General features: G+C 36.4%; 1 protein-coding gene and 1 long non-coding RNA gene across 2 annotated transcripts; both read right to left on the minus strand.

Moving 5' to 3' along the window:
• Positions 1-430: 430 nt before the first annotated feature.
• On the minus strand, positions 431-2,084 carry LOC306886367 (uncharacterized protein; the record flags this gene model as incomplete). The annotated part of the gene is made up of 7 exons (XM_079443401.1): positions 431-591; positions 674-833; positions 979-1,193; positions 1,283-1,333; positions 1,571-1,633; positions 1,723-1,800; positions 2,024-2,084. 7 exons carry the CDS (start codon positions 2,082-2,084, stop codon positions 431-433), a joined length of 789 nt encoding a protein of 262 aa, XP_079299527.1.
• Positions 2,085-2,260: 176 nt separating this feature from the next.
• Positions 2,261-4,144, minus strand: LOC306886211. Its single transcript, XR_013785613.1, has 5 exons — positions 4,093-4,144; positions 3,299-3,478; positions 3,124-3,213; positions 2,851-2,911; positions 2,261-2,326 (listed from the first exon to the last, which is right to left on the minus strand). It is a non-coding gene; the product is annotated as an uncharacterized lncRNA (long non-coding RNA).
• Positions 4,145-18,405: the final 14,261 nt, after the last annotated feature.

An 18,405-nucleotide genomic window follows, 5' to 3' on the forward strand; every position in this document is an offset into this window, starting at 1 on the left:
ACTGTGGTCACTGTGCGCTCATACTGTGGTCACTGTGCGCTCATACTGTGATCACTGTGCGCTCATAATGTGGTCACTGTGCGGTCATACTGTGGTCATTGTGCGCTCATACTGTGATCACTGTGCGCTCATAATGTGGTCATTGTGCGCTCATACTGTGATCACTGTGCGCTCATACTGTGATCACTGTGCGCTCATACTGTGATCACTGTGCGCTCATAATGTGGTCACTGTGCGCTCATAATGTGATCACTGTGCGCTCATACTGTGGTCATTGTGAGGTTACTGCACTCTGTGCTCATACTGTGAGGTCACCATATGAGACCACTGTGCAATAATTGTGTTCACCGTTATCTAAAATGGATCAGTCATCTCAAACATTTACAAGCACATTCTTTATTTCCATCAACAAAGGCAATCAAACAAAAAGTCAGTTTTTTTCTTTATTTTGTTTTCTTTTCAGCCTGGTGTTGGCATTGGACACAAAAATTTCAACTTGGCGAATACATTCAGCTTCTGGTGTAGTTATTGTGACGACTTTTTGCTTCTTCACCTCGATTTCATTGTGTGTTTGAAAAGACCTGACACATCCTAAAAACACAAAGAGCAAGGTGTTAACATTACATTTTCTGTAGCAACGTTCAGATGCACATACCACAACTTATAGACTTACTTTTCAAACATGTCAGGAGCACAGGTGGCAACACCTTCTTCCCATCTTTCCCCGTTCGGTTATACAGACAGAGAACATCGTCTGTCGCCATGCTTTTTAAACTCTGTCTCACCATCTCACCTATATTGGAGCTGCCGTGAGTATGGATGAGATAGTGTACCTGACAAAAACATACATAATATTGTTATGATTAAAATATACCAGGCTTCAACATTTCATTTACATGGTATCTGCTGCAAAAAATTATCAATTAAAGTGTGGCTTTGTTGTAAAAATAAACGTAAGATTTATATAGTAGTACTAACATAAAGCTCTCGATAATTTTTGTCTTCTTCAAGCCTCTGACAGAAGGCTTCAAACGTTTCAAAGCTGGAGCACTGTTGTTGTTTAAAAAGTTCCTCATGGGCATCTTCATCTGCCCGCTTCATGAGAACAGACTTAACTTTTGCCAAGTCGTTCATGATGACAGCTTGTCTCTGTTCCAACATTTTAATTTGTTGGAGAATCTTAGTATTCAGATCTGAAATTTTTTAATAATTAGATTCTTATTTAGCCAAGGATGTTTTATTTCTGTAGAATTAAATAATGTCTAATTGATGTATCACATACCAAACAATTTCTCCATGGTGACTTTGCATTTTGTTTCCTTTGGTTCCTTCCCTGTTATAAAAATTACATACATAAGGTCAGTTAAATTGCATTTATATAAATCAATTATATTGTTTATATAATTGTTTTTTCTAAATCAATTAAACTGATTTTTTTCCTTAATCGTTTTATCCACAATGCACATGTAGGTGGTTCAGAGTTATAATTTAATTGTGGGGACATTTGGTACAATGTAAAAAAAAAAAAAAAAAACAATAACATCCCTTATGGAAAACAGTTATAACTCACCTGAAGAAGCAGAGCTTTTGGGATGATCATCCTCATGCATTGCCACATTTCCCTGAAGAGTATCTGTGAGACAGATCATGCAGATGACACAAAATTCTCTTATAAGTTACTTTGTGATAGGCATGTGTTGAAGGGAATATCTATTGTCTCACCTAAGAATACTGGGTTTGGCTGGCTTGAGTTGAAATAACTCTTATCAGGACTTTCAGTGTTATCATCCAGACAGTCACCTGAACAATGTGAATTTGAATGATCAAATTAGCTTCACCAGATTCAATTTAAGTAAAAAAAAAAAAGTTTTCATACTCACCAGATGTTTTGACACACATAACTTTCTGAATAAGTGGACTCTTGACTATTTTCAAGAAAATACATAAGACATTCAAAAACTGCAAAGAAAATTATAAAGCTGATTATGCTAAGTTCCTTAGAGAAGTTAAAACACAAGCTTACCATGGTATATGGGAGTTTTGGCCAGCTGAACATTCTTTGTCTTCAGACCAACTCGCTTCATTGCGTTTCTTGACTTCTTTAAATGCACATCATCTGTTTAGCACATGAAAATAAGTATGATCACCTAATCTTTTGCCATAACAAACCTTCAATGTATACACATCCCCAATTGTAAGTCGCTTTGGATAAAAGTGTCTGCCAAATGACTAAATGTAATGTAAATGTCAATGTACACACCTGGTATCCTGGTTTGCACTGGAATTTCTTCAGAAGTCATGTGATGTTGTTGAAGATCGTGAAATTCTGAGAGGAAGACATAGAAGTAAGTGGCTTAATGTACATCAATACATGAATGCATGGGTTTTCAAACTGGGGTCAGGGGACCCACAACAGGCCTCCAGAGGGTTGTAAGGGTCTTCAAAAAATTTATACAAAACAGACAAAGCTGAAATATTAATGTATTCAAACATTGTTAAGTCACATTTTTCAGTTCTTGATAGATACATTTTTCCTGAAGTGTTTATATTTGTTTTGTATCTTTAGTATGGGATTTGTAAGGCAGTCTTCTTTGTAAAGCTTCTATAAAACTAATACATTTGAACTAATAATGTTTATCTTCAGGTTTACATGCCCAACATTACTCTTAAAGTATGAATTTAAAAGTTTGTTTTTTATTACAGGAAAGGGGTCCTTAGCTAAAGGTTCATCATATATGGTGGGTTTTGGCAATATAAAGTGTAAAAACCTCTGCATAGTAACACATTATACACACCATAATACATGGATTTATCTTTTGTATATGTGTGTACAGTATATGTTTAAATCACCTGAGAAAGCAGAGCTTTTGGGATCATTCTCATCTTTTTTCCCCACTTCTCTGAAGAGTATCTTTAAAGACAGATCATGCAGAAGAAAAAATCATTTTATTAAATAAAAGTTTAGTTAAAAAGTTAAAACACTCTCACACTGAACTTTCTGAATGAGTGGAATATTGACTAATGTTCAAAAGAAGAAATAAAATAATCAAAAATGTATTGAAAAAATAAATAAAAGTGTTTTAGAGAGTTCAAAGTTCTTCATAAAAGTTAAAACATGCTAACCATGGTAAATAGGAGGTTTGGGCAGTGGAACATTTCTTGACTTCAGACCAGATTGCTTCACTTCATTTCCTGACTGCTTCAAGTTCATATCTGTTTAGTACATAAAAATAAAGAATGATCACAGAGTTATGCCTAAATTGTTTTCTGCATACCGATAATTTCAATATATACAGACCTTCACAGGAAGATGTCTCTGAATTGATGTCACTTTCATCACAGAGCTTATTTTTCCTTTTTCTCTTCTCAGGTAATTCCACAACTGCAGGGTCTCTCATTGAATAAGTAATTGACTCCTCTGCTGCTGAGACCCCAGTTGTGTAATCTGAGATGTATTGATTTGCTTGATCATAGTCTCCTGTTAGTGGGAAATTTATGTATACTATGTGTATAATGGAAATTCAGTCAACTATTTATTCATCATAGACTAAATAAATATATTATGATTAGCAAATTTATAAGACCACCTATCATAATAAAGAGAACATAAATATTTTAGAAATCTGTAAAATACTTATTTAAAACTAAAAAATTGTCTTATATTAGACATATAACAAACTGAAACAACTTGAATTTGTGTTCTTATACCCAAATTTCAGCCACAGATTAAACTATTCTCAGAAGTCACAAATTAATCAAGCGTAACATTTAACTATTAAAACCTATTTTTCTATTATGGACTGTAAGTACATAACTGTAATTGGGCATAATAAATATAAGTATAAATAAAATAAATATATTGAAATATAAGTTAGTAATGTTGTAACGATCTGACATAACAGGCCTAACAATTCACAAATACTGATATGCAAACTAGCTGCAGCTAGCCATCTGCTGTGATTACTGAAGCCAGGTAAAATGGCTGGTGCACATGTAGCATGTGTGAGCAGTACTCTGCTAAAAAAAAAGACCAGACCAAATTGCATATCTAAATTATAATATCATCTGAAAGTATGTAAATAGCCCACTCACTATTTCTGCAGTGTAACAATTCCTTGCACAACTTTTTCTTCATCTTCTTTACATGTTTTATGGTGGTTGGAAAACTAGCTTAGATGGTGAATTTACCACCGCCAACTGGACAGGAGTGTGAAGCATTCACAAATGAGCTCACGCTTTACTCACATGGTGAGGCTCACAGTATGAGGATCAGATGAACTCACAATGAGCTCACGCTTTACTCACATGGTGAGGATCACAGTATGAGGATCAGATGAACTCACAATGAGCTCACGCTTTACTCACATGGTGAGGATCACAGTATGAGGATCAGATGAACTCACAATGAGCTCACGCTTTACTCACATGGTGAGGCTCACAGTATGAGGATCAGATGAACTCACAATGAGCTCACGCTGTACTCACATGGTGAGGATCACAGTATGAGGATCAGATGAACTCACAATGAGCTCACGCTTTACTCACATGGTGAGGCTCACAGTATGAGGATCAGATGAACTCACAATGAGCTCACGCTGTACTCACATGGTGAGGATCACAGTATGAGGATCAGATGAACTCACAATGAGCTCACGCTGTACTCACATGGTGAGGATCACAGTATGAGGATCAGATGAACTCACAATGAGCTCACGCTGTACTCACATGGTGAGGATCACAGTATGAGGATCAGATGAACTCACAATGAGCTCACGCTGTACTCACATGGTGAGGCTCACAGTATGAGGATCAGATGAACTCACAATGAGCTCACGCTGTACTCACATGGTGAGGATCACAGTATGAGGATCAGATGAACTCACAATGAGCTCACGCTGTACTCACATGGTGAGGATCACAGTATGAGGATCAGATGAACTCACAATGAGCTCACGCTTTACTCACATGGTGAGGCTCACAGTATGAGGATCAGATGAACTCACAATGAGCTCACGCTGTACTCACATGGTGAGGATCACAGTATGAGGATCAGATGAACTCACAATGAGCTCACGCTTTACTCACATGGATCAGATGAACTCACAATGAGCTCACGCTTTACTCACATGGTGAGGCTCACAGTATGAGGATCAGATGAACTCACAATGAGCTCACGCTTTACTCACATGGTGAGGATCACAGTATGAGGATCAGATGAACTCACAATGAGCTCACGCTTTACTCACATGGTGAGGCTCACAGTATGAGGATCAGATGAACTCACAATGAGCTCACGCTGTACTCACATGGTGAGGATCACAGTATGAGGATCAGATGAACTCACAATGAGCTCACGCTTTACTCACATGGTGAGGCTCACAGTATGAGGATCAGATGAACTCACAATGAGCTCACGCTGTACTCACATGGTGAGGATCACAGTATGAGGATCAGATGAACTCACAATGAGCTCACGCTTTACTCACATGGATCAGATGAACTCACAATGAGCTCACGCTTTACTCACATGGTGAGGCTCACAGTATGAGGATCAGATGAACTCACAATGAGCTCACGCTTTACTCACATGGTGAGGCTCACAGTATGAGGATCAGATAAACTCACAATGAGCTCACGCTGTACTCACATGGTGAGGATCACAGTATGAGGATCAGATGAACTCACAATGAGCTCACGCTTTACTCACATGGATCAGATGAACTCACAATGAGCTCACGCTTTACTCACATGGTGAGGCTCACAGTATGAGGATCAGATGAACTCACAATGAGCTCACGCTTTACTCACATGGTGAGGATCACAGTATGAGGATCAGATGAACTCACAATGAGCTCACGCTTTACTCACATGGTGAGGCTCACAGTATGAGGATCAGATGAACTCACAATGAGCTCACGCTTTACTCACATGGTGAGGATCACAGTATGAGGATCAGATGAACTCACAATGAGCTCACGCTTTACTCACATGGTGAGGCTCACAGTATGAGGATCAGATGAACTCACAATGAGCTCACGCTTTACTCACATGGTGAGGATCACAGTATGAGGATCAGATGAACTCACAATGAGCTCACGCTTTACTCACATGGTGAGGATCACAGTATGAGGATCAGATGAACTCACAATGAGCTCACGCTTTACTCACATGGTGAGGATCACAGTATGAGGATCAGATGAACTCACAATGAGCTCACGCTTTACTCACATGGTGAGGCTCACAGTATGAGGATCAGATGAACTCACAATGAGCTCACGCTTTACTCACATGGTGAGGCTCACAGTATGAGGATCAGATGAACTCACAATGAGCTCACGTTGTACTCACATGGTGAGGATCACAGTATGAGGATTGTGTGATCTCACTGTGATCATCGCATGATCTCACGTGTTGACTGGGTATGCACAAGTTGAGAAATTGATTTCTTAATCCCATTCGGTACATATTTGGACATTTTTTCACTGGGCTCATTTTTATTTATTTTTTTGGTCCACAAAGGATTCATGGATGATCATATGTGTCTTCATTATATGTTTCTCCTGTCTTATCAGGAGATAATCTTGTTTGCAGTGGACCAAATGGTTAGTCACTGTCAGTCAATTGTATTCCCTAAAGACATAGAACAGCAGATTCACTCTTACATTCAGATGCAGTTGTTACTCCTAAAACTAACCTTTAACAAATCTAAATATCATCCTTCAGTTCTGAGTCACTCTGTTAACTGACCATAGAGAATAATTATATTTCAGATGTCTGGAAGCGTTCTTGGTATTTACACAACTGTTCAGAGCTCAAGGTCTAGCATAAAGCGACATGAGCTCATCTGGGGGTGTAATTATGGGCACACATTTGTCTTTTCATATATAGAACAGGCTGACAGCATCCGACACAGCTTCACCTGACTTCCCTAGATTCTCCCCCCGCCTCCCAGCGGGAATCGGGTTCAGTGCTTGAGGTTTCTGTTTGAAAGCATGCCAAAGGTGCAGACGTGAGACGTTCTACAGTACAGCTGCTTACATCAACCTTTTCTTCTCGTCTCTGTGCTTTATAGAGATTTAGTTTAAAAGCAAGAAAAAAGGCGAAGCATATCAAGGGTGTTGAAGAATCTCGTTAGATGAATATTCAACATCAACAGCAAGAAAAAAATATTTCAAACCTCTCAGCTCCTTCCACGAGAGGAGGAGAGAGAAAGATAGAGACTAATGTAAATCTCAAAAATAAGGAACACATTAATATTTAATTTGCACCTCTTTATTTTTTCCCTCTGAGTGACACTCATGTGCAGATAGCAGAGGGGGATGATTTAATGATTGGAGAATGTTATCTCTTTCTCTCTCTTTTCTCCGCTCTGCCACTGTCACATCTCTACTCTTTCCTTCTGCACTAAATCAGCACTTGGGGCTTTTGCTCGGGATTCCTCTCAGGCCTGACAGCACCACATAATTACGCTCAGTTCTCCCTTATCTCAAAGATGAGAAAATATGAGATATTCAGTGAACGGTGCGCTTGCATGGAGCCTCTGTCACAGTAAGACATGCCCTGACCTTCTGTACTCATAGAAGATCTTCATACATTTAAGTCCCAGAATAAGAACCATAGAATATATGAAGCACTTTAGTGATAGTTCAACCAAAAGAAAAAAAATAAATGTCTTCCTTAACTGTTCCAAACCTGTATAGCTTTCTTTTTTCCATGGAGATATTTTTAACAATGTTCACCATGCTTTTTTCCATATGATGAAAGTGGATGGAGACTGCTGTAAGGGTAAAAAAAAATAGCAAACAGGTGAAATTAAACTATTCTACATAGCTTGTGCACTATATGCCAAGTCTTCTGAAGCCATATGATAATTTGGAATTTCTAATGGTTATTTTAACAGTTTAGATTAAATCAATTAAAAAAAAAAAAAAAAAGTTAACTTTGTCCATTTTTATTATTATGTTTATTATAACCTGTAGCACTTTCTTTCTTCTTTGAAATACAGCAAGCAAGAAAGTTTTAATAATTTTAGTCACAATTAGAAACCATTAGAAAACACTTTTCTTTTGACAGTCCACTTGATTCTACTAACTTTGCAAGGACATACTAACCCTAACCCTGGCCTAACAGTCTACTAATACTCTAATGAGAGTTGGCTGGCATGTATCTGTAGTTGCAAAGGTACTTATAATTAGTAGAATGTCTAAAGTGGACTATATCGAAATAAAGCGTACCAATAACCTGACTGAAATTTAAGATGTTGTTCATCAAAAAATGTCCTGACTTTTTATAGTCACCTTTCAGTTTCATTGTATAGAATAGAGCAGCCTGAACATTCTACTAAGAGCCTCCTTTTTTAGTTAGAAAAAAGTTCTCTTTCCAAAATGACAGATATTCTGCATTGTGCTAACACCAAAATTATGGCTATGGCAGCCAATGTAAATATATAATAAAAAAAAAAATCATCATTTCTAATTTCGTCTAATTTCCTCACTTGCAGAGCAAGGCCAATCAGTCTCAAAGATTTTAAAAACAAATCAAATTTGTGTACAGTGTAAACAAGGCCTTAGACTGCACCACTCACAGTGTGTTGTAAGAGTGTTTTGATTAGTATGTATAATGGCTTATAGATTAATTATATATGCAATTAATTTCACTGATGATGTGAGAAAAGCTCATCCTGATGCCGAGAACTGAGAGAATTGTACGTGAGAAATATTTCAACTAGTTAATTCAGAGCAGGCGCTGCATTCTCGCATTTTCTGTATTGTTTCATTAAAGATTGTGATTATTCAGCAGAACATGTCTGTTGTGTGTGTGTGCTATGAGCACGGGGGCCGTGTTTTTGAATGTACCCCTCATGAAAAATGTAATATCCCTCCCACTTACTCCAAATGATTTATCTTTTCATTACCTCCCGTCCTTATGATCCCAGCATAATTTGAACCTTTAATGCAGCGGGTTCACAAAAACAAGAGCAGACACATTCATCTTAGCATTTTGTCAGCCAAAGGGACTATTGAGAATAAATTAAATTGACTCTTTCCAAAGCACTTTATCTTAAATTTTGTCCTCTTCTTCTCTTCTTTTTGTCAATCTTTAGGCCCCTGACTAAAAAGGTATTGCAAGGTATCGCATTAATGTCATGTTCCAGGATTCCAGACACTATGAAGTAAACTGACCATGGAGAAGTTTTTAGCAGACTGCAGAGATGAACATGCAGCATATCAATATTGCCATATGAGGCAAAATAACCTAACCTTACAGCAGAGAGTACACAACTGCTTGATATGAGTTATGAGTGCTCTGAGAAATTCTGCCTTGGCTTGTTCTGCTCTACATTTTGTTCGACCAAAATTAGTTGGTTCCTGGACCAGTATCTTTTTGTTTTTCTTTCTTCAGTCGAAAATAAATTAAGGTTTTTGAGGAAAACATTCTAGGATTTTTCAATAGGGATTAATGGGTTGAAGGTCCAAATTGCAGTTTCATTGAAGCTTCAAAGAGCTCTACACAATCCCAGCTGAGGAATAAAGGTCTTATCTGGCTAAACAATTGGTCATTTTCTAATATATACTGTATATATTAGGGATGCACGATATTTATCGAACCGATAAATTATGACCGATATGAGAGAAAATGACGTCATTTTTATTGTTCCAATAAATAATTAAATCAGATAACTAGATCCGATAAAGTATGCTTGCTGGTAAATCAATCAATCAGTCTGATTTATCTGAGATTCATCTTCTTTCCGAGTGCAAGTAATTGCAGCTTTAAACTGCAGTGACTCTCAGCATGTGTTGTGCTCATTACGTCATCATTTGCGAACATGTCTTCGGCGGTCTGTAAGTTTTACTCTGTGGCAGAGGAGGACAATGCCATTGCTATTTCCAGCGCGTGTTCAGCAAGGTTTCCAAAAGGAGGAAAAAAGGCATCAAGTAGGGTTGTGACAGTGAGGAAATGTTCCCACTGGTTAATCGACATGTGTCAACACCTTATCGGTATCACCTCGGTGGATGGGGGGTGGACATCGTTTGAGTCTTCTCTCTTTTCCTCGCTTTCCTTCGGTTTTAAATAGCTCGTAAAAGCACCGTGCGTATTTTATTTTCACTTTTAAATTAACGGCAATTCGGCATCAATTGCTTGAATTCAATTCAAGCAACAACAAAATACAACATAGACCATATAGCTAACTTTTATTAACAAAACGAATAACAATGCACCATGCTATATGCCTAATATAAAATAACATAACTTACAAATTTTAAATATGCATGGTAGGCCTATACAAAACTGAAAATCAGTAAAGACTGAGGAACAAATAATTATAAAACCTAGAACGTTTATTAGTGAGATGGAAAGTTTTGAGGCACGGACTGCATACACCTTCATGTAAAATAATGGGAAAAATATCACAGTTTAAATAAAATAAAAATCAGCAAATACTGTGGAACCAAATAAATGAGAAATGAATGTTTAAAAAATAAGTAAATAGACCTTCCAATATCACCTTAGATAAATGGCAGGTCAACAGGCTTTCCAAAATCCAAAAATATTTTTAAAACGGGCGCTTTTACTTTTCGTTTTGAAACTCTTCTGCCATCCTTGTCTTTTTCACCTCACTCTTGTCAGTCAGCTCGACTCACTCTCCTCAGGTGATAAATAAAATCTGATCTGTGATGCGCGACTGTCATTCGTTCACAAAAATGAACCGAAATACATGCCTCACAGACATGATAAATATATCTAAAGAAAGCTTTAAATTGCTACTTAACGAAATAAATAAAAACAAAAACTATTTAATACAATCGTTATCCGTGAAGATTCACTTCTCTTTAAAGGCGCGTCTAACGAGGAGATGGTGAATCCTTACTATTTCCCCCAGACACATTCATGGTAATTACTTTTGCTGGGGCTTTTGCTTTATTGCGTGTATTTGAAGCAGAACTCTTCAGCTGTGCTGACGGCTCGCTGCTGCTGCTGTGGGACACTAAACACCGTCGAGCCGCTCTTGACAGTCGCGGCAGCACGGACTCATGTTGTTTCCACCAGCGCGGCAATTTTGTCTAAAATAAAATTATATTGTCATTTTATTGATTTATTATTGTCATGATATTGTAAAATTTCTAAACTATAAAGATAAGGAGAAGCCTAAAACAGGCCCGAGGCCCAGCCCGCGTCTGAACTATGACTTTAAAATTGGCCCGAAGACCGGCCCTAGGGACATAAGGAGCCCGACTTTAAATTAAATTTAAAATAATAATAATAATAATTGGGGGCTAAAAATGTGTTGTAATGCAAGCATTACTGAACATGTACCGAGTAAAATATTACTGAAAATTGATTAGTAATGCCTTACACTACTGCGTTACAGCAAAATGTAATACGTTACTGTAATGCATTACTTTTGTAACGCCTTACTCCCAACACTGCTTAAAGACTATATCACTTTCTCATCCTCGTGCACTAAAAACGTTGAATAGATGCATTTCTTTATGCATGAAATATTTGAATATAAATTTGTTGTTAATGAGTTATTGCAGATAAACCATAGTTCTGTCATAATTCTGTTAAACCATTTCTGTTACAAAGTATTGTGGTGCCTTACACAAAAAATAAAAACATTTGAAGAGTCAGGACTGATGTTTGCTATAGTTAGGCCAGAGCTACTAAAATATCAGTTTAATCAGTGAATCTTAGATTTTGTATTCTCCTGGGTGCACAAACTGCAGATTATATGAAAATTATAATATAAAAATATGAACTTATCGGTATCGGTATCAGTATCGGCCATGAGAAGGACTTAATTATCGGTTATCATATTGGTTCAAAATTTTCATATTGTGCATCCCTAATATATATATATATATATATATATATATATATATATATGGACATGGGGGTGAGTAAATTATCAAATAATATATCAAATATAAAATAAAATAAAATAATTTTTAATTCTACAAGTAAATTTAAATATCACATAACTTCACAATATAACTAAATAAATAAATGGACCTAAATGAATCATGTTCTACCCTTTGGCAGTGCCTTCGTTGGCCTAAATCTACAGAGTATAGGGATTACATCATAAGAAAGCATTATTAATTTTACAACATGGAATCACTGGAAAGAGGTTCCTCTACTTAAATATTTGCGAAACCCCAAAAACATACCTATACGTACAGTGCACTGCAGTTTCCGGTTGAAATGAACACTAGAGGCAGTGAAACACAAACACAACTTTTATCGGTTTCACACAAATTATGGTTATGGGGCAGATTACCAATTAATAAAGACTCATTTTCACTTTTGCTCACTATTGGGTGGGTTTAGTGTCAGGTTTAGTGAAGGTGGTATGTTATTTTCAAATGCCATAGAGCATTAACTTTGTAGCACCATTTACTGTAAACATTTCTGAAATGAGATATTACATTCAGTACAACAATCAACGTTATAAAACATCGCCAGATTTCCATTTATCTGTTTTGGATAATGTGCTTTTAGTTACTTTGAAAGTGTAGAATAGAAATGTCACCACAGGCACATTTTTCCAATGAGTCTTGATTGTAATTTTCTTATTTTCTTGGTTTTGACTGATTGTTGTGATTTCATTAACGACCAACACTGTTTTTTTCTGATAATGTACATCAATACACCAATGGATGTGTGAATGATTTACACAGAAATTAATTCTGTTCATGTTGCATAGAGGCCCATTGTGTTTATCAAGGTCTTTGATGATGTTACCTGGACTACAGTTGACATCTGCAGATATACCATGGTATATGGTGAAATCGTGCAAGATTGTGTTCTGCTGCCTGCTGAGATGGAGTTTTCGGTGATGGAGCTCTGGACTCTTTCATTTGGTGAATATTGAGGGTCAGATGTTTGTTGAGTGTCCAGAGTGACAGCATGCGGTGAATTACGTGTGACCCTACGATGTGCTCGAGCAAGCCTGCTCAGTATTAGAGCACCGATGGACATGAAGACTTGACATGAATATTACTCGTGAAGAACATAAGGCAATGCCCTTGAAAGAATATGGCTGCAACCAGTGTTCAAATGACCTCCCGCACACCCACCATGTCTCAAATTGATTACGTGATTGAAAAGCACATTCATTCCTGATCACGGATGGAGACATGCAGCTGTAAAAGCTCCTCTGAGGGTCTTCATGAGGATTGTGTACAGATTGCAGGTGATTTGAGGGAAGCAGTCAAGGGGAACGGGAACGTCATGCTGGCGAGTTGTACGGAATGGATTGTGTAGGTGGATAAGGTGAAGTTTGATGGGGTTTTGGAGGTGACGAAGACGTCCTGAGACCGGTTTTGTGTTTTGTGCCTTGTAATTGGTGCTATCCAATTGATTCTAGATCTGTACTACAGCCAACCTGCTACCAAAGCATCTCTTGGGTCTGTATCTCAGAAAACATGGCCGTGTCTGGCATTCGGCCCACACCGGTTCTGTCTCACTTGATTAAAGAGTGTGATTGAAGCACACAGCCATTAGGCAAAAGAAGAGCGAAAACATGTGTTTGTCCTTCAGATACACAGCCTTCATCGATCGGCATAATTAAGCCTCCAGTGAAATTGGGGTCTAAATGCCCTTATAAATTCGTCTGCTGATTCAGTTTGGCTCCAGCGATTAGACAATAGCTCATTGGTACACAATTAAAGCCACGTGTGGTGATTGTGTAGTCGTGTTGTCATATTTCTCTGCCGCATATTCATAATTACTTCCCTGCGCAGGGTACAAGGATGTGACTTTAAAGCAGTTACAGCTGTCATCAGAGGAAGTATGGAAATTGAAGGTTAATCTAAATAATATTGATCAAATCTGTACCAGAGCTAACCATATTTAAAATGACATTGCCATATGAATTATAGAAACAATTTAGTCAGCTTTGTTATTCAATGAAAATGGTTCAGGAAAATGTTGGAGAGGAATGAATCTGTGTATGTTACTGTTATATGCTAATGCTAATGTTTTTGTGAGGAGCTTCTTTAAAACTGTTGGGCTAATCACTGATGCAACAATTTCAAGACTCAGATGTTATTTATGGAACGTGTTTTTGTTTCATAATGATTTTGTTTTTGAAAATATCCCCAGCTGTTCAAAGTAGTTCACAACTGTTAAAAAGTTAGTTTTTAAAAAAGTCTTTTATGTTCACAGAGGCTGCATAAATTTGATTAAAAATACAGTAGAAACGATAAAGTTGTGAAATATTATTACAATTTAAAATGACTGTTTTCTATTTGAATATATTTCAAAATGTAATTTATTCCTGTGATGGCAAAGCTGAATTTTCAGCATCATTACTCCAGTCTTCAGTGTCACATGATCCTTCAGAAATCATTATTATATGCTAATTTGGTGCTGAAGATGACATTTCTTATTATTACCATTGTCAAAAACAGTTATGCTACATAAGTTTTTGTAGAAACTGTATTTTCAGTACATTCTCTTTTGGGTAATGAAACATTACTTTAAATTACAGCCGAGTGAAAATGAATTTCTTGATGTGGAAAACAAATCTCATATTTGGTGAAATAATTTCACCAGTCATGCAGTCACCTGTATTAAAATAATCCTCATTGAAATGGCCTTTGAAAGTCAATTTGCCCATTCCACAAAGGAAGCCATACCTTTCTGATGCCGCTCTAGCACATGAATTATGGAAATGGTTCACCTAGAGAGGCCTTTTAATGGGATGTTTCTCACCTCTAATAAAATGTCTCCCCCTTATCAGGGTCCCTTACAATCCATATGTTAATGTCTAATGTTGAACTATATATCTGTGCAATTTGTATCCTTTCTCTTCCGGCGTTATCTGAAATTATGCTGTAAATTTCAGCAGGGGTGAAATGATAATGCTTATCAACCCCCCCATAAACCTCATATTAAAATTTTTGGGTTGCATGATTAGTCCTATTTATCTGTATAATTGGATTGAGTTTTTCTTTTCTCCCATTGCTCGGTGAGCATCTGCAAAAACGGGTCTGCTGAGTCGGAGGCTGTGGACTAAAACAAATGCTTCGAGAAGGGACCCCCACATAATTGCGCTCTAGATTAATTCCATCTGGAGACAATCAATAGTTTTACCCTTGGATTATTTAAATCTAATCAAGTTATACTTGCCTACGAGATTAGCAAAGAGAAAACAACTTTGGGGCCGGTGTCAGAAAGAGGCGGTACAGGACTGAACTATGGGTAAGATGAGCATCCAGAGATTTCCACTGAATTCACAGGCTGAATGTGAGCATTTTGTATAGCACAATACTTTGTAATGGTTTTCAGCACGCTGTAATTCATGCAAACATCCCCAGGCTAGAAATTAATTGTGTCAAAGATGTAATCCAAATAAATATGACACTGTAGTGAGTTCAGATTTGGTTCACATACATATTCAGATGTTTATGCAGGAACTGTACTGGATTTTTTGACACACATCCCAGCTAATAAAACTATGTTCTAAGGACTTTTTTTTTAATGTTCCCATTAGTTTACGATTTTTTTTTTCTCTGAATGTTCTCTGAACATGGAAAACCTCTTTTTAATCGTTTAATAATATTTTGTTCTTGGTTATGGTAATATTTGAGAAAACATTAAGGGAACCGTTCACTTTATAATTTAATTACAAACAATACGGAAAAGTTTTCATTTCATGTCCTCTGAATGGTCTGAATCAAATAGTAACTTAAAAAAATTAAAGATTTATAGATCTAACTTAACTTAAATAAAAAAATAAAAAAACATGAATGTTAAAACATAATTTTTTAACTTTAAAAAAAAAAATTCTTGGTTATGTAAACATTATAGAAAACACTAAGGAAGCCATCCATTTTATCATTTTGCAAACATTATGAGAATGATACTTTTAAATGTTCTCTGAACAGTGTGAAAAAGGTGCTGTAATTAGTAATTAGTTTTTTTAAATTTCCAACAAAACCATTCAGAAATGTATAATTTTGTTTGCATTTTTGTGCTAATGTTTTGAGAATGTTATTAAAGACCAGATAACAAATGTTCTATTAACATTACTTGAAGAACATTTGTTTATAATGAGAACCTTACCAAAACGTTCTGAGAATATTTCTTGTTCGCTGGAATTGTTCTATGCTATTGTATGCATTTGTTAAAGCAGAAGTTCACCCAAAAAAGAGCTCATCTATGGCTACGTTTACACTAGTGCGTTTTCATTTTAAAACGCATAACTTTTGCTACGGTTACGACTGTCGTTTACACTACTTTGACGTTTTCGACCCTCGAAAACTGAGACTTTTGAAAACGCTGCAGACCCGGTTTTAGTTTGAAAACTCCGGGGTTGCGTTTCAGTGTAAATGGACCAAAACAGAGACTTCTGAAAACGATGGCATGGCTGCCCACATTCTCTCTGCTTATCCTTGTAAATGGAGATCGTTTTTGAAACGCAGTGAAAATGCCAGTGTAGACGAGGATGCACTAATGTAATCAGAGCCTATGTGTTGTTCCAAACCTGTATGATTTTCTTTCTTCAGTGGAACACAAATGGAGTTTACAAGGGAAATGAATCCAAGTGAATGAGAACTAGGGCTGTCAAGCTGCAAAATGCCAAAAGGCACCACAAAAGTATCATAAAAATGGTCTAAATAACTTGTATTTATGTGAGCCAAAATTAGTCACTTCAAATAAAAGTATCTGCTAAATGACTGATTAATAAATGCTTTGGAGTCAGATTTTTGCATTTAATTGGTTCAATTCACTGGCTGATTTAGGGAGAGCGATTACCTGCTTACTGAATGTGAAGATTAACAGTGAATAACAACTTACAATTCTGTCCGTTCCCTGTACAAAACAGATGTGCGACTTTAGAAGACGTAGAATATTGTATAATGCTCACGTGTTATTTATTTATTTATTTAAATCATTGACTTGACAGCCCTAGTCCTCCTTCACTTTCTTTATATATAAAAGAGTAACCAGGATATTCTTCAAAATTCATATTTTCTGCTGCAAAGAAAAAAAGTCATATAACAACATAGATTAATAGGCGGGTGTTTCTTTGTGATGTATGTATGCATGAAAATACAACAGTAAGAGATATGTAGACTCCTATCATTTTTTTAAATAAAATTGCATCATAAAAAATTAACAGTTAATTCAGATGAGCAATGTATCTGAACACATAATATTTCCTGCTAATGAAAATGTATTCCATTGGAATTTTAACTAGTTCCAGTAAGGCAAATTATATCAGTAATAACCTTACTGTGACTTTGAGATGTTTTTCTTCTTATTGATGACACCACAAGACGTTCAGAGTGTTTATTAATCAGTGAATAATAGTGAATTTGTGAAAATTTATGAATCTGAATAATAAATGAACACGAATATTGTTCTAAATTGATGACATCCGTTTTTCCACACTGAAGTGGCTACTTCATTAAAAGTGGAAAGATGAGCAGATTAGAGACCGAATTACACCTCAGACTGTGAATATAGATAACACATATAATAGCACTGCGACACATGAGGGATGCTTGTATTCAAAACACTCAATCATCACTGGACTGCAAGCATGGATGTGTTCTCTTCCTTAAATTCCCTTCCATTGGTCAGATAAAATGTTAGTCCCACCCCAAAACTCACTACTGGTTGTGCCCAGGTTTCTGCAATGCCACAGAGGCACAGTGCTTACACAATTTGGATAAATGAACCTAATATGGATCGTTTGTCTTTAAAGGAACAGTTCAGTGAAAAATTTTAACTTGATGAAAAAGTACCCACCCTCAGGCCATCCAAGATGTAGATAAGTTTTTTTCTTCATCAGAAATTTTTTTTGGAGAACTTTATCATTATATCACTTGCTCGCCAATGGATCCTCTGCAGTGAATGGGTGCCGTCAGAATGAGAGTCTCAACAGCTGATAAAAATATCACAACAATCCACAAGTAATCCACATGACTCCAGTCCATAATTAAACTTCTTGTGAAGTGAAAAGCTAAGAAACTAATCCATTATTAAGACATTTAACTTTAAACCGTCACATCTGGACAATCTACCAATCCATAATAATCCTTCCTCCAGTGAAAATGTCTGTCCAAACTGTTGTGGACTGTTTTCACTCATAAACAGTGCTTGATCCGTGCATATTTCTCTCTTTTTTTCTCACCGGAGAAAGCAATGTTATGAACATTTTATGCGAATTTAAATTTTTAGGTAAAGTGTTCCTTTAATAATATTCTGGGATATTTCAACTAAGCCTGTCAATCAGTTAAAATCGCATTTTAATGATATTTTTAATTCAATTTATTTTCATTTTTATTTCAGATTTTTTTTCTCCCACTAACCTACAATATTAACATGATATGCAGAACTAATCAAATGATTAATTCACAATTAATTGTAAAATAATTCAAGGAC

This window comes from Barbus barbus (assembly GCF_936440315.1).
Source record: "Barbus barbus genome assembly, chromosome: 20".
Taxonomy (NCBI): Eukaryota; Metazoa; Chordata; class Actinopteri; order Cypriniformes; family Cyprinidae; genus Barbus; species Barbus barbus.